The 23,471-nt window shown below is 56.2% G+C and overlaps 2 protein-coding genes across 6 annotated transcripts; both read left to right on the top strand.

The window, feature by feature from the left end:
• The first annotated feature begins 1,500 nt into the window (after positions 1–1,500).
• PGF (placental growth factor) lies at positions 1,501–11,455 on the top strand. 5 transcript variants are annotated; one of them, XR_010990738.1, is made up of 8 exons: positions 1,501–1,656; positions 1,828–1,867; positions 2,544–2,740; positions 4,110–4,186; positions 5,945–5,974; positions 6,065–6,084; positions 7,886–8,095; positions 11,192–11,455. XR_010990738.1 is itself a non-coding variant. In XM_068165542.1 (7 exons), the coding sequence occupies exons 1-7, from the start codon at positions 1,591–1,593 to the stop codon at positions 7,978–7,980; spliced, it is 525 nt and encodes a 174-aa protein (XP_068021643.1). In that variant the 5' UTR covers positions 1,501–1,590; the 3' UTR covers positions 7,981–8,868. The 5 variants fall into 5 exon arrangements, 3 of the variants coding, with proteins under 3 accessions (XP_068021643.1, XP_068021644.1, XP_068021646.1); XR_010990739.1 differs by having other exon boundaries at positions 8,879–11,455; XM_068165542.1 differs by lacking the exon at positions 11,192–11,455 and having other exon boundaries at positions 7,886–8,868.
• A 1,969-nt stretch (positions 11,456–13,424) lies between these two features.
• Positions 13,425–21,953, top strand: RPS6KL1 (ribosomal protein S6 kinase like 1). Its single transcript, XM_068165546.1, has 11 exons — positions 13,425–13,456; positions 13,631–13,885; positions 14,170–14,294; positions 15,500–15,592; positions 16,388–16,435; positions 17,176–17,308; positions 18,632–19,525; positions 20,264–20,353; positions 20,508–20,590; positions 20,871–20,966; positions 21,091–21,953. Exons 2-11 carry the CDS (start codon positions 13,648–13,650, stop codon positions 21,199–21,201), a joined length of 1,911 nt encoding a protein of 636 aa, XP_068021647.1. The 5' UTR covers positions 13,425–13,456; positions 13,631–13,647; the 3' UTR covers positions 21,202–21,953.
• Positions 21,954–23,471: the final 1,518 nt, after the last annotated feature.

Here is a 23,471-nt window from a genome sequence, read left to right as displayed (position 1 = left end):
CAGTGTGGTCACGGTCTTTGCAATAACAGGATTCTGTCTGTCCAGCAAGTTGACAGCTGCTCAGGGTGGCCTCTGGTTAGGGTTCTCAGGTAGGAGGAAATACTCCTTTTGCACCCCCATCTCAAAAATATCCCTAGGGAGGTGAGGGAGTTCCTTTGGCCCAGGAGGATCTGTTGGCAGAAGGAGGACACAGGTATGCTACAGCTATTGCAGTGGGGACATTACCTGTTCCTTGCTGGCTGGCCAGGGGTGAGCGCTTGAACGGGCATCAAACACTGCTGTGGCAGCTGTTGGCACTGCCAGCAACAGCCATGGTGTACTGCTGGGTGGTGAACTGCAGAGTACTGCTCCCCCCTCCCCCGAGAGGTCAGGATTTCTGCATGCTTATTTCTGCAGCATCTTTCTGCTCATTGCCAGGCCCTACTCCAGGAGCTTGCTCTCACACTCAGTGGTACCAATGCTGGGAAGCTCCAGCTGAAGTTCAGCTCCTGCTGAAACCTGAGCCGCTGTCACCTGCATGGCCTGGCAAGGCTGGGGGAACACATCTGGCATGTCCTGCTTCCCCTAAAGGCGGACCCCATGGTCTTCGTGCCACAGAGACAGACCTCACACAGAGGTGGGCAGGGAAGCCCTGGAGCAGCCTCCTCACTCTCCCAGAACAGAAATGTGAATCTTCACAGGGGCACAGAGCCTGCCATTTCCCTGGGACCTGCAACCCACGGGGGATCATGTTGCCCACTGGCATCTCTTCCCACCTCCTGTAGCTCCAGCTTCCCTGGCTGCCAGGGGTTAAAAATAGAACGGAAAAGGCCACATTGCTCTTTGTCAGCAGAGTTTGGCCTCAGACCTGCTCCAGTGAACTGCTGTGCCCCCTCCCCTCACAAGCTGGAGGGACCCTCATGGTGGACAGGATCAGAATGCTGACCCTGGGGCTGAGAGAGCTGGAAACCCCTTGCCAGAGCGGTGACAGCAGGGGCTGGCTGGGAGGCATGGTGCGACTAGAGGGGAATGGGGTGGGTGGGATGGGCATGGGGTTTCTGGATGAATACAGGGCAACAGCAGGAGAATGGGGTGAATGGATGGGAAGGGGGCTGCTGGGTGGGCACAAGGCAGTCAGCTGGGCACTTCGTGGCTGGATGGGCATAGGGCAGCACGCACAGACCCTGGAAGAGATGAACAGGACTTGGGAGAGCCTAGCTAGCTGAGGAGCCCCGATACAGTCCCAGTGCTTCCCGACTCCTGGGGATGCTCTGGGCATGGTCTGGTCCCTAGAAACTCAGGTGCAGCCCGATGGGGAAATGGCCAGTACTGGTACGGAGGGTTGGAGGCGGGGGCACTCCGTCACTCCCGTGGGCACTAGCGATCCCCGCCGCCGCCGGGCCGGGCACCTGCTCCCGCCCCGCGGCGGGGCCGGAGAGGACGGGGGCGGGGCGGTGGCGGTGAAATACGGCGGCGGAGCGGGGCGTTCTCCTATGGCTCGGCGGCAGCAGAGGCGGCACGGCGGGGCCGGTGGCCCGGCGGCAAGGGGGCGGCATGCTGGGGGCTGCGGGGCGGTAGCGCTGAGCCGGTGCCGGGGCGGCGGGAGCGGCGATGCGGCTGCTCGGCGCTTTCCTGCGGCTGCTGGTGGCCGGGGCGCTGGGAGCGCCGCCCGCCCTGGTGAGAACCGAGGTCTGGAGTGGGGGTTGAAGTGGGGCAGACCGGCCTCACCGGTGCTCCTGCCCGGGCTGTCGGTGGCCGGCGGGGCAGCTGCTTCCGGTGCTGGGTGGGGAAAAGGCGGCGGGTCCCCCCATGCCGCCCCCGCCAGCGCCCGCCTTTCCCACCCTGCAGGTCCCGGAGGCGCGAGGAACGGCCAGCGCGGAGCCACCCGGTACGATGGCAGTGGGCGGCAGCCGGTGCCCTGACTGGGAGGGGGCAGCAGCCCGGGGCGGGCTGCGCGCAGGGCCGTGGGGGGCTCGGTACTGCCCCGTGGCCGTTTTCCCTTCGGAGCCCCGTGGCGATGAGTGGTGAGCTGTGCCGGGGCTCGGAGCAACCCTTTCCCCCTAGCACGCCCAGGGCGCTTGCTGCGGCGGGCAGCGCCGCGGGCCGGATCGGAGCTCAGCCTTGACCCAGGCTTGTCCCGCCGGGGCTGAGCTGTAGGACCCGAGCAAGAACACACCGCCTTGGCTCCCCTCTGTTATCCCCGCTGGTAAACCCGAGGGGACAGCTGCTTGCTGCGGAGCTGGATTTCTGTGCCTGTCGAGGGAGGGCAGGGGCATGGGGTAGTCCCGTTTTGGTAGGAGGCAAGGGGAAGGTGGACTGCCTGAGACGGAGCGGGCGGGAAGGCGGCGAAAGAGCTGACCGGGGTGGGTGTGGTGGCTGTGCGAGCCCTCACGCCAGTGCGGTGATGAGCTAACTGGGGGCGCAAGAAGGTCCTCCGCATCCCTGTGCCCTTGTGACGGCTTCAGGACCCTGCCGCGGGCGGTGCCCCTGCCTCGGTCGTGGTTCAGCCAGGCTCAGACTCTCCGGGGCACCTCCTTCTAGCACCCCATCCTTGTCCCTTGCAGTCTTGACCTTCCGGGAGATCTGGAATCGTAGTTTCTGCCGGCCTCTGGAGCAGCTGGTGGACGTCATTACCGAGTTCCCCAACGAGGTGGAGTACATCTTCAGACCCTCCTGCGTCTCCCTGCAGCGCTGCGGAGGCTGCTGTGGGGACGAGGGTCTCCGCTGTGTTCCTGTAGAGACAAGCACGGTCACCATGCAGGTAAGCACTGCACTGGGTACTCGGGGAGCTATTTGTCAAGTGCTAAGAGGATGGACTTGCAGGCTCACATCCTCTAGACATAGTAGCAGTATGGAAAACGGGACAGGGGGCTTATTCATACTGTTCAAATGCACGCCAAACCAGGAGGGTCCCTCTGCCTGCTCTTTGGGCATCTCCTCGAGGCCAGGTGCCACCCCTGGTGGTGCTGGCTTTGCTCCCTGCTTCCCTCCCATCTCTTCTCTGTGAAGTCCCTCTTTCTGACTTTCCAGACCCATCCCACAGTGGGCTGGGGGTGTCCCGGTTGCCTGTGACTCCACCCACTGTAGCAAAGCAGGCTCTGCCCCTGAATCGCAGGGAGAAGCAAGTCTTTCATCTGTCAGGAAACGCCTGCAGCGCTGGTGACAGTGAGTGAGTGCTGGGAGCATGGTGAGCAGAGCTGTGCCTGCTCTGCTTCCAGTCCCCACTGTGGGAGCTGTGCAAAGTGGAGTGGTTGGCCCTGGGCTAGGAAGAAGCTGTGGACTGGCTCTTTGCCATGTACCAGGCAACCATCGTCCTCACCTTGCAACCCTTGTACTGTGCTGTTGCCCTGCTGCTGCTACAGGGAGCAGGGAAAAGCTCTACTTTGCCGTGGGTGATGGACTAAAGAGTGTCTGCAATACATTAGTAGTGATTTTGGCCCCTCAGCTTGAAAGGCAGGGTAGGAGTCTTCACAAAAATCTTACCTGAGTTGGAGCAAGAACCTGATGTAAATGGGAGGCAGCTCTGCAAGCACAGGTCTTCCTCCATGGGAGAGATCCTGCTGTTGTGCGTGGGATGGCAAGGCCAGGCACTTCTGTGGGGCTAGTAGGGATCACACCAATGAGGAGCATACCCTGTGAAGCCTCTGGGTGTTCGACCTGATCTTCTGTACTGCTGGGCTGGAGATGAACTGTGGTATGATCTCCAAGTTTGGTGCTGCAGGAAAGGAGTCAGGAGGAGACAGTAGCAATGGGAACGGTCTGGAGTACACGATCAGGGGGATATTTCTGTCAGAGAAGGGAGATGTCCTAAGTGGTCAGATGTGTGAAAGCTCTCCACAAAGGCAGGGACAGAACCATCTCCTTTAAGGCTGGGAAATCCAAGCTCCACAGGACTAAATTACAGCCCTGGAGACGCGGGGCAGCACTAGCAGAACCTCCCAAGCTGCCAGGGTGGCCGGGCCGGGCCGGGCTGACGCTGCCTGCATGCGGAGGTGGAGCCTCTGCCGCCGGAGGTCCCGAGGAACAGGTTAGACACGCGTCTGCCCGAGAGGCCAGGCAGCCTGGTGGGAGCCTTTCCAGCCCCCTCCTGCCGCTGGCCACCTGGGAAGTAACCTTTGCTCCTCTTTCAGCTGCTGAAGATAAAGCCGAATGGGGAGGCACCCTATGTGGAGATGGCATTCACCGAGCACAAGCAGTGCGAGTGCAGGTAGGGACCCCAGGCTCCCTTTGCACCTCTCTGCCGCTTCAGCAAAAGCACCCCTGGCAGCTCACCCAGCATGACAGAAAGGGATGCCCTGGGGCCACCTCAGCTGTGCTGTGACACCCCTACTGTCTCCATAATGGGCTTTACTGGTGCTTAGGGCCCATGCTTAGCTGCAGGCTGCTGTGCTTCTGGCAGCCTGCTCCCCACAGCCAAGGGGGTGTGTAGTGTTGTGCAGCCAGGCTGGACACCATGCACTGGCTGCAGGGCTGGAGCTGCTGCAGCACCCCAGTTCCATGCACAATGATGTTTGTGTTGTGTCCCCTCCCCCTGCCATCCCTGTGGCTGCCTTGGCATGCCTGGTGTGTGTCCTCCTCTGGCTGGAGGAGCTGCCTGTGGGTAATGGAGTTGGTGGCTTTTGAGGCAGGTGTTTGATATGGGGCAGTGTGCCCAAGTTGGTGGCTCAGCGTGGCTGAGCATGGCCATGGCCCAAAGAGAAAGATGAAGGACTGGACCTTGCACCTCTATTTAAGGGAAGCTGCCCTGTCCAGGGCTGGAGAGCAGAGGTCTACATCCAAACTGACAAATAAAAGCTTAAAATATGCAGCACCAACCTGGCACAGATTCGAAGCACTGGCCTGGGATGGATGCCACAGCCTCCTGGCAAATAATTAACCCCTTGGTGTACTCACTGTGTCCCAGAGCTGGTGAGAGCTTGGTCAGGGTTGGGCCTCTGCCCAGGGGCTGCAGCACTCTGGGAGCAGGAAGCAGTGAGTAGCTCCAGTGCTACCTACAGTGGATCCCTGTCACAACGCCTCTCCAGCACTTTCTGCATGGGAGGCCCTGGTGTTTGCTCTCCATCATGATCCCAGGGCAATTCAGTGTTATAAAAACTGGGGACTGAGTGTCCAGCTGGGCAGCTGTCAGGCATGATTCTTGCCTGGAAGAAAAGCCTGAGGATCCCTAGGTCGGTATTCCCCTGCAGTTGTAAGAGTGGCTGTGCTGGAGCAGACCCAAAGGCCTGTCCTGCTCCACGCTGTTTCTGGAGCATCTGTCTGTGGATGCAGAAGGGAGAGTGGGAAGAGGCACATGTGTTACTTCCCCTCTCTGCTTCCAGCTATTTTCCATGCAGGGAATTTCCTGAGTCTGTTGTGGTTTTCCTACCTAGGGTAACTCCCAGGGGATCTCCTACAAGCACAGCCTGCCTTTGAATCTGTGTAAATTTCTTGCTTATGCAGCACTTTTCCACTTCTCTGTAAGCTGTTTCCCATAGCCTTATGTAGCTCCCCTTTGAAATTTAGTGTAGATGTGGTGGATGTCCTGGCCTTGGCACCTATAGGAGGATTCTTAAGCCAAGTGTGTCGTGGCTGCTGTCTGAGAACCGCTGCTGAGGCTTTGCAACAAGACCCATGTTTACTCAGGATGTTGGGTCTTGTTTAACTAGCTCTGCTATGAAAGCTGTCACTGACAGTGTCTGAAACTGTGCTTGCCAGCTTCATGGGGCAGAATGTCACATCCTCAGAGATGCCACCAAAGCCAACCATCTGCTGCCCCTTTGTCTCTGCCTTATACTGACCACTGCAATCGGCTTCTGGATGAGGAGTTGATAACATGGAGGGAGGTCATATTGGGTCTGTTTTAAGCATGACCAATAACATGTAAATTGTGCTGTGCACTGGGCCTTCTCTATAAACCACCTCCAGCAGCTCAACAGACAGCACTGCCCAAGTGACCACTTCACCCTGTCCTTTTGCTGCCCCACAGGCCCCGGCAGGACCTGATGAAGTTGGGAAGGTGAGTGACACCAGGGGTGGCATTACCAGCTGTTGTTGTGGGTCTCATTTCCCACTCATCAGCCTCTCTTGTGGTACTTTTGTTTTGAAGGAGGAAGTCCAAGGGCCGAGGTAAGAGAAGACAAGATAAGAAGAGACGTAAAGACTGTGAACTGTGAGTAGGGGCAGGCATGGGTGGTGTCTTCTGGGTTGATTTTCTTTGGGATGAGCAGCTTCATTAAGCCTTTAGGTCTTTACTGATACTGTGAGCAGTGAGGGGGTTATGCAGAGCACAGAGCAGCTCTGAAGAAAAGGACTTGAGGGTGCTCGTGGATGAGAAGCTCAATATGAGCCACCAGTGTGCACTTACAGCCCAGAAAGCCAATCACATTCTGGGCTGCATCACAAGAAGCGTTGCCAGCAGGTCAAGGGAGGTGATTCTCCCACTGTGCTCTGCTCTGGAGAGACCCCACCTGGAGTACTGTGTGCAGTTCTGGAGCCCCTGTTACAGGAAGGATCTGGATGTGCTGGAGCACGTCCAGAGAAGGGCCACGAGAATGATCAGAGGGTTGGAGCACCTCTCCTATGAGGACAGACTGGGAGATCTGGGGCTGTTCAGTCTGGAGAAGAGAAGGCTCTGAGGAGCCCTTACTGTGGCCTTCTGGTATCTGAAGGGGGCTACAAGAAAGCTGGGGAGGGACTTTTTAGAGTGCCAGGTAATGACAGGACTAGGGGGAATGGGAAAAAACTAGAAATGGGTAGATTCAGATTGGATGTCAGGAAGAAGTTCTTCACCATGAAGGTGGTAAGATGCTGGAACAGGTTGCCCAGGGAGATGGTGGAAGCCAGGCTGGACATGACTCTGAGCAACCTGATCTAGTGTGAGGTGTCCCTGCCTGTGGCAGGGGGGTTGGAACTAGGTGATCCTTGAGGCCCCTTCCAACCCTAACAATTCTATGATCCTATGCAGGAGAAAGCAGGACAGGGGGAACAGTGGGTGGCTGTGGGGAAATGGGCTGTTTCCTGAAGGCTTAATAAATGCTCAGTAGTTCCCAGGCTCAGCTGCTCAAAGCTGGCCAGTGTCACTCATGCTGGAGATGAATGGAGTGGGTGACTTGGTGGTGTGTAGCTCTGTCACAATCACAGACCATGCTGAATTTCCTGGAGCCATGAATTTCCAGTTTCAGCTTCATCTTGCTGCCTGCTGTGTCCTTCCTGCTGCCCTTGGCTGGTTGTTGTTTGGGTTCCTCTACCCTTCCTATGAAGAAAGACTGAGAGAACTGGGGCTGTTCAGCCTTGTAAAGAGAAGGCTGAGAGGGGATCTTATCAACATCTATAAATAGCTGAGGGGTGGGTGTCAATATGAAGGTGCCAGGCTCTTTTTGGTGATGCCCAGTGGTAGGACAAGATACAACAGGTACAATCTAGAACACAGGAGGGTCCACCCTAGCACAAGAAGACACTTCTTTATGGTGAGGGTGATGGAGCACTGGAACAGGCTGCCCAGAGAGGCTGTGGAGTCTCCTTCGCTGGAGACTTTCAAACCCCACCTGGATGCATTCCTGTGCAGCGTGCACTCTGTGCTCCTGCTTTGGCAGAGGACTCAGTGATCTCTGGAGGTGCCTTCCAAACCCTAACATTGCTGTCACAGGGCAGGCTGGACACACTGTGGGCACTTTGAGGTATGACACCTGTGGCTGGCACTTCTGTGACACATTTCCCTGTTTCATCTGAAGCTTGCTGCTCAGGTTGCAGCCAGCACCTGCAGCTCCATTGTCCTCACTCCCCACAATGAAGAAGCTGCTTGTGGTCCTCACCTGTGCAATTCAGTGCTGGAGGGGCCAGGCAGAGAGAGGGCAGAGTGGATGCACTCAGGGGTCCTAGTGTCTCCCCATCCTGGCAATGCTCACCCAATGTGATGCTCTCTTTGCAGATGTGGCACACCACGCAGGTAGCCTCCAAGCACCAGTGGGGTGCCCCTCCAGGCAGCGGTGGGGAGCAGGACTCTGGCAGGGAAGAGCTGACTGAACCCTTGCTTGGCCCTGGTGGTAACACAGCCTGGAACTGAGGACTCCTTTGCCCCATCTGCACCACCAGCAGCAGAATAGAAGGACCCTGGGGCCGAAGATGAGGACCTCAAGCAGTGCGTTGGTGTTTGAGTGCACCCTGGGGATGGCAAGGAGCAGGGCTGGTGGATGTGCTGCTGGAGCTGGCTGGGGACAGGGTGACGTGGGGGGTGAGCAGAGAGGGCTCAGAGGGCTGCAGCTGCAAAATTCCTCTGTCCTGCCAACGCCTTGCAGCTGGGGAGGAAGGAAACCTGGGGCAGGCAAGGCTGCACGTCTGTGTCTGTCCCAGCCTTGGCACAGAGCAGTCCAGGAGGGTGCCAGGGAACGTGCCTCGGAAGCCCTCCTCATGGGGAAGGGGAGGGAATTGGGGTTGCCAGGGCTCCTCACATACAGCCACATCTCAGAGTTGCCCTGCTCAATAAAACCTGCTACTCAGAGGCAGAGGCTGGCAGTGTAAGCACTCCTGTCTGCTTTCCAGCAGCTGCAGGCAAGGCCCTTCCCCATGGACACCCACTCTGGCTGGAGGAGGGTGGGCCTGCTGGCTTTCCTTCTCCTTGGCTGGGCTAATGCAAGGTTAGGGCAGTGGGAGCAGGCTACCCATCAACCTTCCTACCTAAGAAACACCCTACCAAGGCTTGTTCAGCCAGCATGGGGGCAGGCTGCTCTGGGGGCCCTATCTCTTACTAGAAACATCCATGGGTGTGTAGGGGGCTGGTGGTCCTCATCGAGGTGGCTGTGTGCTGCTGTTTCCTGCTTTCCCCACTCAGACAGGTCCCTGCTCAGGTCTGGGGGGGTAGCTGCTGCCCTTCTTTCTGTGTTCAGTGCCCCTGGGGTCTTTCTCCTCTTTCCTGCACCCACAGGGCTGGCTGTCAAATGCATCCAGTGCTGTTCTGTGCAGACCATACCCTGGAGCGTGCACACAGCTGGAAGTCCTAGGGCTGAGGTGGGCATCAGCAGGCTTGTGGGGCCCTCCTGGCACTGGGTTGAAACAAAATCAAGGTCTGTTCTTCAGAGCTCCAAGCAAAGGGCTGTGCAAAGGCTCCAACGTTGCCCTCAAAGGACATAACCTGTGGATTTCTTGGCAGTGAGGAACAAGAGTGGAGCTTAGTGTAGCAGATGTTGGGATCCAAGGCAGCTCCTCCCCACTTCTGACATGGCAGCCTGTAGCTGGGACAGGCTCCATCAGAGCTGTAATGCTGGTGCTGCCTGGGGCAGGCACAAGGATTTGGGTAGAGTGCATGCCCTGTGGCAGTGGTTCCCTGGCAGGGAAAGACAGTGGTGAGTGTTGAGGCAGTTTGAACCTCAATGTTGCCACCATGCAGCATGGCATGGACTGGATAAGTTGTACCTGTGCAGACTGGCATATCTTCCAGGAGCTTGCTAGATGCCTTTTGGACCCTGTTTCCACTTCTGGCACCTACAGCATCCTGGGACACAACATACCAGGGGTTCTGCCTCAATATGAAACTCCTTCTTGGTTGCCTCAAGTATGAGAGGGTCTTGCTGTTCTCTTTCCCATGCTGCTCAGGGTTTGCATGGGCCATGTGGGACCCCAGTTCTGGATGCTTGGCTTAGTACATGCAGGCTCTCCCCATTCCTGTGTCCCCTTTCAGCCTGACTGGTTTTGTTTTGAGGCTAAGAACTGTGTGCAAGCACTTGAGGGATGTAGGTGATGGTTTCTGCATTGTTTTTAACAGCAAAAGTTTCACCACAGTAGTATTAAACCTTTAAAAAGGGAATTACATAAACCCAAGATGTTAATACAAATAAATTTGTCAAGAGTAGTGATTAGGGTTACAAAAAATTCAGCTTCCTGCCCAGTGGCTTTTCCAACAGTTCCTGGTGTCTGGCATCCCCTCCTTGGCTGCTGCTGGGCACTGGGCTGTTTCAGGCAGCTGTGCCCAGAGCGGGCAGGGCTGGGTGTCTGCCTTGCATGGCTGCTCCTTATCGCTTCTCCCCTGCGTGGCCCGAGCCCCCCGGGTGCTGTGAGGCCTTATCCCGTGCCGTGGGGTGTCGGGGAAGGGACGTGGGTGTGTGGGAGGGGTGCGGCTGTCCCGCCGCTGCAGTGCTGGGAGGATCGGCCGGGGCAGGGCAGGAACAGGGGCAGGCACCGCCCGCAGGCACAGGAGGTTTGGAAGCTGCATCGCCTGGTGTCGGCTCCCTTTAGCTGCAGGTGGTGGTTCACTGAGGCTTCGCTGGTGAAGGCAACCCGATGAGCCTCAGCAGCTCCTTGGCTCTCCGGGGGTTATAGCAAGCATCATGCACCCAGAGGAGGACTGGTTCCCTTCCCTGTCCCTAGAGGGGAGGTTCAGGGAGCTATTGGGACCTTCCTTGTCCCAGGGTGGCAGGGACTTCAGAAGGACATTGCACACAATGGTGGCATGAGGGAAGAAATGAGCTGCTGGACTTGGCTCTTGTGGCCACCCCCCATGGTCCCAAAGGGACCAGCCAGTATCTGCCTGTCTCCCCTCTGTGTTGGTCCCAGTTGTGTCTTTTTTGGAGGCTTACACCACAAGCTCCTGTCAGACCTCCCTGGCCTCAGAGCACAGGTGTTCCCTGAGCACCATTAAGCTCAGCTACAGATCCTCATGTCTCCTGAAGCTGCAGGAGGGCACTAGTTTCCTTGTAAAGGATCAGAACAACCCCATGATGGTCCTACATGGGAAGGCAGCAAATGTGCCTCAGCCCTAGTGCTCCCAAATCCCCTCATCCTTTCCCTGCCTGCATACCCATTGCAGACAGGCAGCTGTCTCACAGAAGCAGCATGCCACTGGGTTATCAGTGTCCCTGGGCTCCCTGGGTCTCCCAGCCTTACAGAGCAAAGGTTTATTTAATAAGGCTTTAGGAGCCAGAGCTGCAGCAAGGTGGTTCAGAAGGAGAGTTATAGGGAGAGAAAACATAAGCTGGGCTCCAGGCTGCCCTGAAAACAAACCAACAAATGTTTCTTGGGAAGTACCTGGAAAGGTGATGTGGCAATCGGCCCAGAGATGCAGCATTGTAGCTGATGAAGCTCTGACATTAAAGCTTTGCTGATAACCTCCAGCCTCCCCAATCCTGGGATGCCATTGGAGCACTGCCTCCCAGCAGCTTCTCCCTTGCACTTGCCAGCACAGGTTTCCCATGTATTTCCATGCAAACAAATATCCACTGAGCTCCTAACCTCTCATTTGCAGGCCAGTCCTTGGGAGACTTCTCGATGATGCCTTTGGCTCACTTTCTTCTGCATTGTTCCTTGTTCCTTCTGCCTTGCTGGTCCCTCACCATGACTTTAGGGCTGAGTGGCCCCAGGACTGCCTAATCTCTGCCCCATTCAGCCCTGCAAAGCTCTGCAGGGAGTTCCCAAAAGGAGGTCAAAGGAGCCATCTTCCAGATCCTCCCTTCCCATCCAGAGGGGATGCAGCTTTAACTGTGTGAAGCAATAAAATGCTTTAAATGCAGACCTGAAAGGTCTTTGGGTAATGGTTGGTTTATCTCTGTAAGGGCTAAAGGAGGTGTTTGGAAAAGACCTCATCAGAGTTTTGTTCCCCTCTCAGTGACTCCTTTTCACTCACTTCTCTAGCACTATCTCCCCAATATCCAAACTCCTCTACAGATACCTTGCTCTGGATTTTGTAGTTTACCTGTGCTCCCTGTCCTCTACAGAGACCCCATAGATCTGCTGAGGTCAAGCAGGGGAGTTGTGCTGGCATAGTCCTCTCATTCTGGGCCTCACTTTACTTCTTGCTTGCTCAGAGTTTTTGACTCAAAGGAGGAGCCTCCAGGCTCTTGTGGGAATTAAAAGGCCTTAGATACTAGGGGATGTAAACAGAACAGGCAGAAAAATGTGGTCTCTGTTAGGTAGAGACTGGGGGCGGGTGTGGAAGAAGCAGAAAGTGTCTGGAGGAGAAACCAAAGAACCAAGCACTGGGGTCATGCTTGGGAAGCAGCTTGTCTTACAAAACAAACCCTCTGCATTGTATCAGACCTGCTCTCTGAGCAGAGAATATTCACTTTTCACACTCCCTAGAAAGTGGCCTTCACAAGAAAGATGTTTGGCTGTTAAAGTCTGAGCTGCCATGGGCACAGGCTTCATGTTTCTGTTGTTGTCAGACTGGGATGTGCAGAAGAGCTGCCTGAGGGTGCTGAACCAGTGGACATCCTTTGCCATCAGTGTGTGCAGGATGCTGAGTAATGGGTCAACCTCAAATAGAAGCCTCCTTGGGCATCCTGGCCAGGCTCTGGAGCCTTCAGTCTGCTCCAGGCTCAGATGCCATCTAGTCACACCATGGGAAAGGCCGGGGCTAGCAAATAGCAGTTGCAGCAGGGGCTGAATGCAGCAAGTGTCCAGGCTGTGATGGCATGGGGCCAGCTCCTGTCAAAGTAAAACCACCTTTTAAAAAACATTTTCTGCTGCAATGGGACATGCCCAACTGATCTTAGCACAGTGTTTCTTAGGGTATCACTGGGGTTTCCTTCCAGCTTTCCTCCCTTTGCAGGTCCCCTGCTGTGTCTTCACAAAGGACCTGAACTGACCATCCCACAGACACAGCACACCCGTTGGCCTGAGCACTCCAGATTCAGCAAATCTCCTTGGCTAGTAACGAGCGGTCTAAGGGGCTTTTCCAAGAAAAAGCCAGGGCAGGAGGCCTGATATGTGTGCTTCTAGGTCAAGCCAGGCACTGATATTTTCCACTTACAAAGCATTTGTTAGCCACCAGCTGGGATTTCCACTGCACGGTCACTTTGCTGCACCTTAGTGCACTTGTGCTGGTGTTCCCTGCTCTAGATATTTGAAATGTTTTTAAAGCAAACCAGTCTGCAAGAGTTGGCAAAACAGCCCCTTCAGAGCCCAGGGTTGGGAGGGAATGACAACCTTTTGCAGGATGCACATCAGAAAGAACCATCATTGCCCTGCAACAGGGCATGCAGGATCACAGACTACCAGGCTGGAAGGCACCTAAGCATCTTCTGGTCCAAGCTTCCTTGGCAGAAGCACGGTCTAGACAAGATGGCCCAGCCGCCTGTGCAGCTGAATCTCCAAAGTGCAAAAGGTATCCAAAAAGCAGCTTGTCACCCGGCACAAGCCCCGCTGCTGGCACGGCAGGCAGGTGGAGGCAACGGCTGCTTAGAACACAGCTCAAGACGGGAGGAAGGAAATACAGCAGCAAAGGCAGTACTTAACGAACGGGAGCTTCATTAACTAAGGACAATTAATAGTGAATAACGATGCTCACAGAGCAAGAAGCGCCACAGCGCTCCCCGCACGTTAATAGAGCTATGAAGGACCTGCTCTGAGGCAGGATCCTGGTCAGAACCCCCGGCCCGGTGCCCCCCGAGGGGTGTGGGCGATTATCTCATCCGCAGCCAATCAGCGCCGTCCCGTAGCTCCGCCGCACCGGGCGCTCGGTCCCGCCCCGCCCCGCCCCGCCCGGGGGATGCTGTCGGCAGCGCTGCGCCAGGTGCGTGCCCGCGGGAGCGGTGGGGTTAGGGCGGGCAACGGGAACGGGAACAGGAACGGGAATGGGAAGAGGAATGGGGGGGCGGGGGGCATGCCGGTCGCCTGCCGGCGGAAGGGCCGCGGCTGCTCGGCGCCTCACCCGCACGTCCCCGCTGCCTGTTTCCCGGCGGCGCAGGGCGGCGGTGCGGGGCCATGAGCCGGCCGGAGGCCGAGCCCTGCTCCCGGGCGCTGGCGCAGGCCCGCGTCTACCTGGGGCAGCTGCGGAGCCGCGTGGCCTCGGGGGGCCCCGAGGGCGGCGGGCGGAGGGACTACCTGGTGGAGGCGGCGCGGCAGCTGCGGCTGGCGCTGGAGCGGGACGTCAGCGAGGACTACGAGGAGGCCTTCAACCACTATCAGAATGGCGTGGACGTGCTGCTCCGCGGCGTGCAGGGTGCGTGGGGCATCTACGGAGGGTGGGGGACCGGGGTGTCCCTCCGGGGAGCACGGCCAGGCACCCCTGGGCCAGGGGCATCCTTCCAGGGAGAATGAGAAAGGGACTGGGACAGTCCTGCGGGGAGAGCTGCGAGGGGACTGTAGTCAGGCGTCCGGGGCATCCCTACTGGGAGAAGGGTGAGGGGACCAAAGCATCCCTCTGGGGAGAACGATGAGGGGACTGGGACATCCCACCGGGCAGTGTGGCAGGTCTCTCATGCCCACTCTCTGTGCCGACTGTAGTTGACCCCAACAAGGAGCGCCGAGAGGCCGTAAAGAGGAAGATCACTCAGTACTTGAGGCGTGCGGAGGAGATCTTCAACTGCCACCTCCAGCGGGCTGCGGGGGATGGCAACCACACGGCCACGGTGAGGGGCTGGCCTGGGGCATTGGAGCTGGGGTGTTTGGTTTAGAGAGGAGGAGGCTGAGGGGAGACCTCATTGCTCTCTACAGCTACCTGAAAGAACATTGTAGAGAGGCTGGTGCTGGTGTCTTCTCACAGGTAATTAGTGATAGAACAGGAGGGGATGGCCTCGAGCTGTGACTGGGTAGGTTTAGACTGGGCATTAGGAAGAAGTTTTTCCCAGCGAGAGTGGTCAGGCATCGGAAAAGGCTGCCCAGCGAGATGGTTGAGTCACCAACCCTGGGTGTGTTTAAAGGTGTTTTGGATATGGTGCTTGGGGATATGGTTTAGGGGTGAACCTTGTAGAGTAGGGTTATCAGTTGGTCTAGATGATCCTGAGGATCTTTTCTAGCCTCAATGTTTCTGTGATTCTATGATAAAGGGTGGTATGGGTGGGATTACAGTGGATCTGTGGCACTGGGAAGCTTTTGGGGGGACATGCCTATTGCAGCCCCAATGAGGCTCCTCAACTGCCTCTGGCAAATGCCATGGTTAAGGTAGTGCAGAGAAAATGACAGACACACCAACTGCAGCGTGTCCTGGTGTGTTGGTGGCTGAGAGAGAGCTGGCAGCCCTTCACCCTGCCTCATCAAAGAGCTGAAGTGGGTCTGGCTTGCCTGTGGCACTCCAAGGAACCTCCAAGGTGCTTGCTGTCACCATAGAGAAAAGGGTCATTTTTGGTGGGATTGAAGCCACTGTGGGGAACCACCTTGTCAGCTGTTAAAAATGTTATCTTCCCTGTCATTGCTCCCAGCTGGGTGGTAACCAAAGGTGATGCCTGCTTGCTGCATTGTGGGAAGTAGGTGGTTAATGAAGGGAGAGGGAAGTGAGCCAGGGCAGAGTTGGGGCCTGGTGAGAAGGATGATGGGAGAAAGGCAGCTACCTTCCACACAGATCCCCTTGGCTTTGGAGCAGTCCAGGTCCCAATTTTGGAATGATTTTACCTCTGCTGCAGGCACAAGCTTCCCCTGAAAACTTCAGCAATTCAGGAGCTGGCCAAGAAAAGGGTCCAGCTGATGCAGGGAATGAAGTGTTGGAGTGTTGGCTCTGGGTGTTGAGCAGCCCAGCACTATTGCTGCCCTCTCTGGAAAATGCAGGGACTTCTCCCACCTGCTGTCATGGATGGTAGCATCCCTTGGTCCCTCATCCTCTTCTCTGCCCACCTTGCAGGGGTACAGCAGCCTGCGCTTCAGGCCGATCAGGACACTCAGCTCAGCAGTGGAGAACCTGAGGAGGTGCAAGGTGGTGGGAGTGATCGATAAGGTAATAATTTGATCTGGAACTGGCAGGGTGAGGCTGGGCCTAGACCAAAGGGAATGTAAGCTGGAGGGTCATGGCAGCTGGAATGGAGGTGCTGGCATCTAGCACACCTACCAAGGAACGTGAGGGTGTCTGTCCACACTGTTCCCACCAAGGAGAATTTGCAGGTGAGGGTGCAAGACCCTTTAGGAGTTAACTGGGAGATCTGTTGATGTCCCCTTTGCTTTTACTTACCAGAGCTCCCAAAATATTTACAAGGAGGTTGCTGCAACCATTTAATTCCCATGCACAAAATGATGCTTGATGCCTAGGTACCATGCTGGGGGACTTCCATATGTAATCTGGACTTCAGATGAAGACAAGCTGTCTGGCTGAATAACCTCAGGAGTACTTTGTGATCTTGGAGCTCAGACGCCAGGCTTACTGGCATGTTGCTCTCCTGCCATTCACTCATCTCAGTTTGTCAGGCCTGATGAGGTCCTTCTGTCCTGCTGAGGCCTCAGTGGGCAGCCCATTGCCCCCTGCAGAGCTCTGAAAGGCAGCGTGAAGCCCTTCTTTGGGAAGGAAACAAACATGGTGTGGGATTCCCCTCTTGGTTTAATTAACTGTCTACTCCCTGGCTGCGTGGTTATCTCATTGCTAATAACCTGTGAGGAGGGCTTTGAGCACCACCATCTCCTCTGGCTGGGTGGGAGATTTTTCAGTTCCAGAGTGGAGTCTCTGAGTCATTCCTGTAGGCTGTGTGTTGGGGTGGGAGCAGTCACTGCTGCTAACCAGTACTGTGTACACTGCCCCCAGGTGCAGATTGTCCAGGATCCAGCCACTGGTGGCACCTTTATACTTAAGGTGGGTGTTTTCAGTTTCACCTGCCCGTGGCTCTCTGTCAGGCCAGAGCCTCCTTCTCCAAGCAGATGGCTAGGGCAGATAAGAGGACCAAGAAATAGGGCCACAGAGAGGTGCTGAAGGAAGTTCATTGCTTATAAAACTTCTTTTGGATGCCTTGGCCATCTTCTCTGATCAGAATGGAAATGGTTCTCCTTGGTCATCTGTTTCTCTGCCTTGTAATGCTGCCAGCCAAGCCTCACACTTGTGTGAATCTGTGTCAACCTCTGAAACAGGTCATGGGTGAGATGTACTTAGTACAAGTCCTGAAGCCCTTCTAGTGCCCTCGAGACTAAGAAGAAAGGATTTTAGTAATTGCAGAAGGAGGCACTGGCATGAGAGGGAGAAGAATCACTTCCAGAGGGAGGAGGAGAGGGGGCTGGAGTGGCAGGTTCCTGGCTGAAGGGAATAAGGGCAGTTGTTGGGAAAGGGCAACTGCTCTGGACCAGAGGTGTCCTCTAGGTGCCACAGTGCAGGTGGGGAGTGCTCTGCCTTCTGCCTTAGCAGAGCTTTGCAGAGCTCTGCCTTGTCACAGGTGGGTGCTAGGCACTGACAAACCTCTCAGCAGGTTTCTACAGGGTTCCATTGCAGGTAATGGGGCTTGGCAGATGGCACGCTCCTGGCTGGCCTCCTGCCCTGGTGGGTGCTAGGCTGCAGGGAGTTTCAGTCCCTACCAGGCTGTAATATTTACCTGTGCTCCTCAGAGCCTCCCCAAATCCCACGTTGAGACCCGGGAGCGACAGACCATCATCCCTCATGGGGTGCCCTTCATGGTCAAGCTGCTGTGCTACTATGTGAGTGAGGACTCCATCTTCCTCCACCTGGAGCACGTGCAGGGTGAGTGGGGACAGCTTTGCCTCCTGTCCTTAGTGTCCTGCTCTTAGGCCCAACCTCCCTTCCTTCAAAATCTCACTTATGGCTCTGCTGCTGCTTTGGAAGTGATTTCGATAGTGGCAGCAGAAACTGACTTCATAGAAGGGTGATGGCTACCAGGCCTTGGAGACTTTGTGAAGCAGCTGCTGAGCTGTTTTGGGTGATTCTGAAGGTTTGATAAGAGCTGACTGGGGAAGTAACCTAGAAGTGGGCCCATGGAGACCTACAAGGAGAAAGAGGTTTTGTCTTAGGGTTTGTTACATAGAAACTAGTGTGAGGAAATGCTGAGGGCTGTGGTCATGCCTTCAGGTGAAGAGGTTGATGTGGTCCAGCACCTCAAAAAGAACATCTTCATTTTATTGACATTGTCTGACCATGACAGGGAGGTGATGGAAAATGAACCAAGTGAAATAGTTCACCTGGATGTTGTAGAACAAACCAATCTTTGATAAAACACTCTTTTGGTTACAAAAGAGGAGGTCTTGCTGGGTTTTAAGATCAGACTGAAAGAGAGGAGATGGAGAATTGGGGTGTAAAGGGCAGGGAGCACACTGGGGTTCAGGTACAAGAAGGCAAACTTGAGGCTTGTCCCAGATCCTGGTGAAGGAGTGTAACAAATTGGGGGCTTGTCCCAAGGAGCTTCTTTGCTCTCTGTTGGTTGAATAGATGTGTAAGGAGCAGCTGCTGGAGTCCGGCAACGACACATGAAGGCTGCCCTGTGTTGGAGAGCAGCCTCAACTCCTTGTGTGTTGTAGGATGAATTTGCAGAAAGCAGCTTGCAGCTGAGTGTAGTGAGGCTGGGAAGGCCTTGGCAGCGTGCTGTGTGCTCTGGGGATTGCTGCTCTGGCTCACTGCTGACCCACGGGGCCTGTGCCCTGCTGTGGGAGCTCTCTGGCATCTCTGTCACAGGAGGAGGAAGAGCTCTCGGGGAAAGTGGGGATGGTGGTGGTGCAGGGGCATGTGTGAAGATGTGACTGGCCTGTGGCATGGAAGTGGCAAAGCTGAGATCAAGGAGACTGTGCAGAATGGGGAGCAGGGATGCTGAAGGAGGAAAGAATGAGCCTTTGGTGGGCTTGGGACCCCGGAGGGGTGTGGCATTGAGCATGGTGTGGTTGTAGGGCTGGGGAAAGTATTCTGCATGGACTTGAGCTTTGTGCCAGGGGTCATTAACAATGCTCAACTGTGGCCCCAGCATGTGGGCCTTGGCCTGTGCCTGGATGGGCCAGATCCACACTGGGGGAACTGGGGGTGCTTTCCACCCCATCACTTGCTCTCTCTGCTTTCCAGGGGAGACACTGTGGTCTCACCTCCGCTCCAAGTACTGTGTCCAGCAGGGCTCTGCCAACTCAAACACTGCTCAAGCCCTGAGGGACCATGGCAGAGAGGACAGCGTGGGAAGCTCCCAGCACAGCAGCCAAGCCTCCATCTTCTCTGCTTGGACAGACAGTGGCCTCCCAGGCTCTGTGACTCACCAAGTACTGGGAAATGTTGGTGCCTCCCTCCCTCAGGAGCAGTCCCTTGACCCCATGGACCCTGGCTCAGGGAACCACTGCCAGCTTTACCTGGCTCCTGCTGGCAGTGTGAGGGCTGCACCTGTAGGGCAGGATCTAAGTGTGGTACAGGCTGTGTCTAGCCTTGTGGACCATGTTCCAGCAGCAGCAGTCAAAGGTCCCGGCCAGGGCCTGGCCATCAATCCCAGGGATGCTGTACCCAGCAGTGCAGGCTGCACGTTGGAGAGAGCAGCCTCTCAACGTGACCCCAGGCTTCCTCAGACACCTGCCCCTCTACTGAAGACTGTGAGGGGGGGCCAGGCAGGGGCAGGGCAGCCATTGTCTCAGCAAGTGTCTGAGATCCCCTGGGCTTGGCCTCTCCCAACCCCTGGTCAGAGGCAGCTTCATGCAGGAGTTGCCCCATCTGGTTCTAGCAAGCTTGGTGGGCCTGGCCTGGCAAAGGAGACCTCGTGGGAAGGAAGCCTGACCCGTGGCCAGCTCAGTGAGCAGCCAGCATCAGGACAGTGCAAGGCTTTGGCTTCCTGTGGGCACAGCCAGAGAGCATGGGCTGTGAAGGAGGAGCAGGTGCAGCTGTGGGCAGCAGAAATCCTCTTGGCCTTAGAGGGACTTCACCAACAGGGTGTATTGTGCCGGGACCTCAACCCCAGGAACTTGCTGCTTGATGCAGGCGGTAGGTAGTGCCCCAGGCTGGGGCCCTGGGGAGGAGGAGGTTTACCTCTTGCCTGGGAAACTGTCCTTAGCCCCATTTCCTGGAGACATGGACTTTCTTGAGCTTGCTTTGCGGGACAGTTGGAAATCTGGGGAAGTTTGGATGTTCCTGAGCCTGAAAGTGCAGCCTCAGGATTTCCAAGTGGTTATTGCAATGGCTCTGCAGTGGGAGAGCCAGGGGCCAAAGCCACAGGAATGTGTTGCCCTTGATCCCATGTGGGTTCTGGCTGCCTGGGAAATCCCAACTTGGGGAAGCTGAGACCAGCTGAACTATGCCTGAGGTTGGTGGGACTGCAGTTTTGCTCTGATTGTAGTTACTGTAGTGTAAGCCAGCTGAAAGTCCCTGCTCAGATGGCAACATCTGGGGAAAACTGGAGAGGTACAGATTGCTTAGGAAAAGAGAGCAGAGGGCTTTGCAAGGGGATAGCTAACTTTCCTTACTTTAAAACCTGCTTCTTTCTTCACTGTAGCCTGAGACTGAAGCCCACCTAACGTTCTCACCAGCTGTGAGTGCCTGGTGGGCATCTTGGGCAAGCACTGGGGGGCTGGACAATGTGCAGTGCCTCTGCATTCAGGCATGGCAGGGGCTCAGTGACCTGGCTGTTTCCAGCTGCAGGGATGAGGCTTGGCTTTGTGCTCTGACCACAGTCCCTACCTTTGCTCTAATCTCCCTGCTTTTGGCCCTGGTGCTGCTCTGCAGGTCATGTTCGTCTCACTTTCTTTGGCCAGTGGACAGAGGTGGAGCCCCACTGCTGCAGCCAGGCACAGGAGGAGATGTACAGTGCCCCAGGTAAGAGATGTGTCCCCTGCCTTCTCCTGTCCTCTGCCTGGTGCCACTGACCAGAGGAGAGGGAGCTCCTGCAGGCAGTGAGATGTGCCCAGTGTGGTATGGCCACTGCTCCTCCCTGCCTCCAACTCTAATGCCTCTCTGTCTCTTTCTGCAGAAGTGGGAGGGATCGTGGAGCCCACCGAGGCAGCTGACTGCTGGAGCTATGGCTCTCTCTTGTATGAGTTGCTGACAGGAGTGGTAAGAGGCAGAGGAACTGTACAAGGAGTGGGGGAGGAGAAGGTGACACTGTAGTGCAAGGGCTCCCTGCCATGCAGGGGCCCCAGGGTGCTTTGTCCTGCTGGCACCTCAGGGTTGCTTCAGGCATGTGATTCCTAGTGCCTGGGCATGGCCTCTGGCTGTTCGGGCCCCACATTTCAATCCTGCCATGCAAGGCTTGGGGATGTGTAGCAATGAAGGCTGAGCAGGGCTCTCCTAGCCTCCTCACTGCCTGCACTCACCCTGACCCTGTCTCCTGTAGCCACTGTGCCAGAACCACCCTTCAGGGATTCAACCTCACACCCAGCTGCATCTGCCAGAGGGGCTCAGCCTGGCTGCTACATCACTGCTCACCGAGGTGAGGGCCTCGAGTGGATGGGAGGGAGGATGGGGCTAGTCAGGGGAAAGGCAGGGTCCAGCCTGGTAACTTTTCCAGTGTCCCCATCTCCCTGTCCCTGCTGTCCCACCCCCTTTCTCCACAGCTCCTGCAGTACAACCCCAAGCGGCGCTTGGGGTCTGGAGACGGTGGCATGGCGAAGCTGAAGTCCCACTCCTTCTTCAGCACCATCCCATGGAACAAGCTGGTGGGCTAGGCAGGCTCTCCTTCCCCCAGGGAGCTGAGCGGAGAGCCACCAGCCCTGGCACTTGTCCCTCGAGGTGGCAATGGCAGCTCTGCCTCCTGGGAGAGACATGCCTGGAAGGATTGTCCCGGGGTGGGCTATGCATGAGGTTTGTCACCCTTACATGTTCTGTCCCTGCTTGTGTTTGTTGGTGTCTCCAAGGGAGGCGACTGTGGTCTGGGCCAGGCTGTCCCCTCCTCGAGCTTGTTCCTGGGCAGGAGAGCTGAGATTCCCACCTTCAGGGAGTGGCCATGTTCCCCTTCTGTTCTGTCCCTTGCTCAGCTTAGCCTTGGGACTCCCTTCCTCTGTTTTTTACCTCTGCTGCTACTACAGTGACCCCTCTGCCCTGTTATTTTTCTGTGGTTTCTAAGTGCATCTCCAGGCCTTGCTGGCTGGTGCCAGAGCCTGAGCACTGTGCCGTGCCTGACTGTGTGTGGATAATGCCTATTGTGAGGGCAAGATGAGAAGGAGCACTCTGCTCTTCTCCTTGCCTGCTGAGAAAAATAAACCTCTCATTGTTACTTGCAGAAGTGCCCTTTTTGTTTCTAACCTGGACAAGCCAGGCCTGGGCCAAGTGAGGGAAAGCCCCACACCTCTTACTCAAACCTGCCCAGGAGCCCTGGGTCGGTGTCATCCCCCAGCTTGTAGGCAAACTGCAGACAAACCCCAGAAGACAGCACTGAGTGTCTGCCTTATGGCCTCTTAAGTCAGCACAGCCAGGCAGCTGCAGCTCAGCCTCAGGGAGAGCAGAGCACCTGGGTTTTCTTCCAGCCTTGACTTCTGTCACTGTTACCCATTCTGGCTCCGGCCTCTGGTGCCTGGGTGCTCGCAGGACGGCAGCCCCACTGCCCTCGGTTTGTGCTTTGAGCACATGCAGCCCACACAGCAAAGGTTTAAAGGGATGAGCTCTGAGAGCCAGCACAGATGGCAGGACAAGAGTAAATACAATCCAGGATGGAAGAAAAAGCAGCACCAACAAGAGGTGTCTCAACAGCCCAGTGCAGAGGCTGCTGTGCTCATTTGTGCAAGCCAACGCTGTAGGCTGCATGGCAGCAGGGCAGTTTTGGCTGCTCCCAGCACTTCATCCCATGGTTCACTCAGCCCTCATGAAAGTTGCTCCTGGCACCAGTGAGCCTCTTCTGTAGCTAGCTGATGCCAGCACCTCACTCCAGCAGCAGTACCACCAGCCTGCACCGTGCTGACTCTGCACAGGGAGTGTTTGTCCGCCAGAGGGCAGCAGAGCCCAGCAGAAACTCCTCTCACCCCGGCCACGGCTGTGCCACAGCAAGAGGACTAAGCAGGAAGCTGCCACAGCAAGGCCACACAGTAGGAGCAGATCAGCGTGGGGCTTCTCCTCTCCACAGCAGCCTGAACTGGGGGTTGGGCTCTTCTCCCAGGCAACCAGCACCAGAACGAGAGGACACAGTCTCAAGCTGTGCCAGGGCTCAAGGAGAGGAGAAAGTTCTTCACAGGGAGTGTTGTTAGCCATTGGAATGTGCTGCCCAGGGAGGTGGTAGAGTCACCATCCCTGGAGGTGTTCATGAGGGGACTGGATGTGGCAGTTGGTGCATTGGTTTAGTCGTGAGGTCTGTGGTGACAGGTTGGACTCGATGATCTTTGAGCTCTTTTTGGTGATTCTGTGAACTGTCTGACTCCTTCAGCAGCAGGCTTCTGCCCGTGGCCACCATCCTCCTAAGGAGGACCACCTCTGTGGACAAAGCCACGTTGTGACAACGCAGCTCCCTGCGTGCCCACCCAGGAGAGTCCAAAAAAAGGCACAGTAACTGTGTGACCCTCCTGCAAGCAAGCTCCCACAGAGCAGATTAAATAAAGCAGTTTGCTAGGCTGCATAATTTTAAGAGCCTGACTGTACATTCACTCCCTGGGTAGTTTAAAGGCCTCATTTATTGCAGCTCCAGGTGGGATTACAGGCATTGCCCTTCTCCTGCTTGTGTACAAAGTCAAGGTGGGCCCTCTGTAGCCTAAGCCAGCAGGGAGGGCTGGGTGCTCACAGCAATTTTTTAATCAGAACTTTCATTCACTTTATTTATACAAGAGCAGCTGGACTCTTTGCCCTTCCTCTACAACACACAAAAGGGTTTTTTTCCCCTCTCCTTCTGAACTTCTACCTCAACCAGGAACAGGCAAGAGGAAAGCTGGCTCCACACACCAGTTTGTCCATAGCTGCCAGGAAGCCATAGGAACCAGTGCTAGGAACTGCTCTCCCTTTCACCAGCATGGTA

This window comes from Melanerpes formicivorus, unplaced genomic scaffold, assembly GCF_026170545.1.
Source record: "Melanerpes formicivorus ecotype bairdi unplaced genomic scaffold, bMelFor1.0.p_v2 SCAF_90, whole genome shotgun sequence".
Classification (NCBI taxonomy): domain Eukaryota; kingdom Metazoa; phylum Chordata; class Aves; order Piciformes; family Picidae; genus Melanerpes; species Melanerpes formicivorus.
Note: the sequence above shows the minus strand (reverse complement) of the source record. Positions and strands in the feature narration are given on the sequence as shown.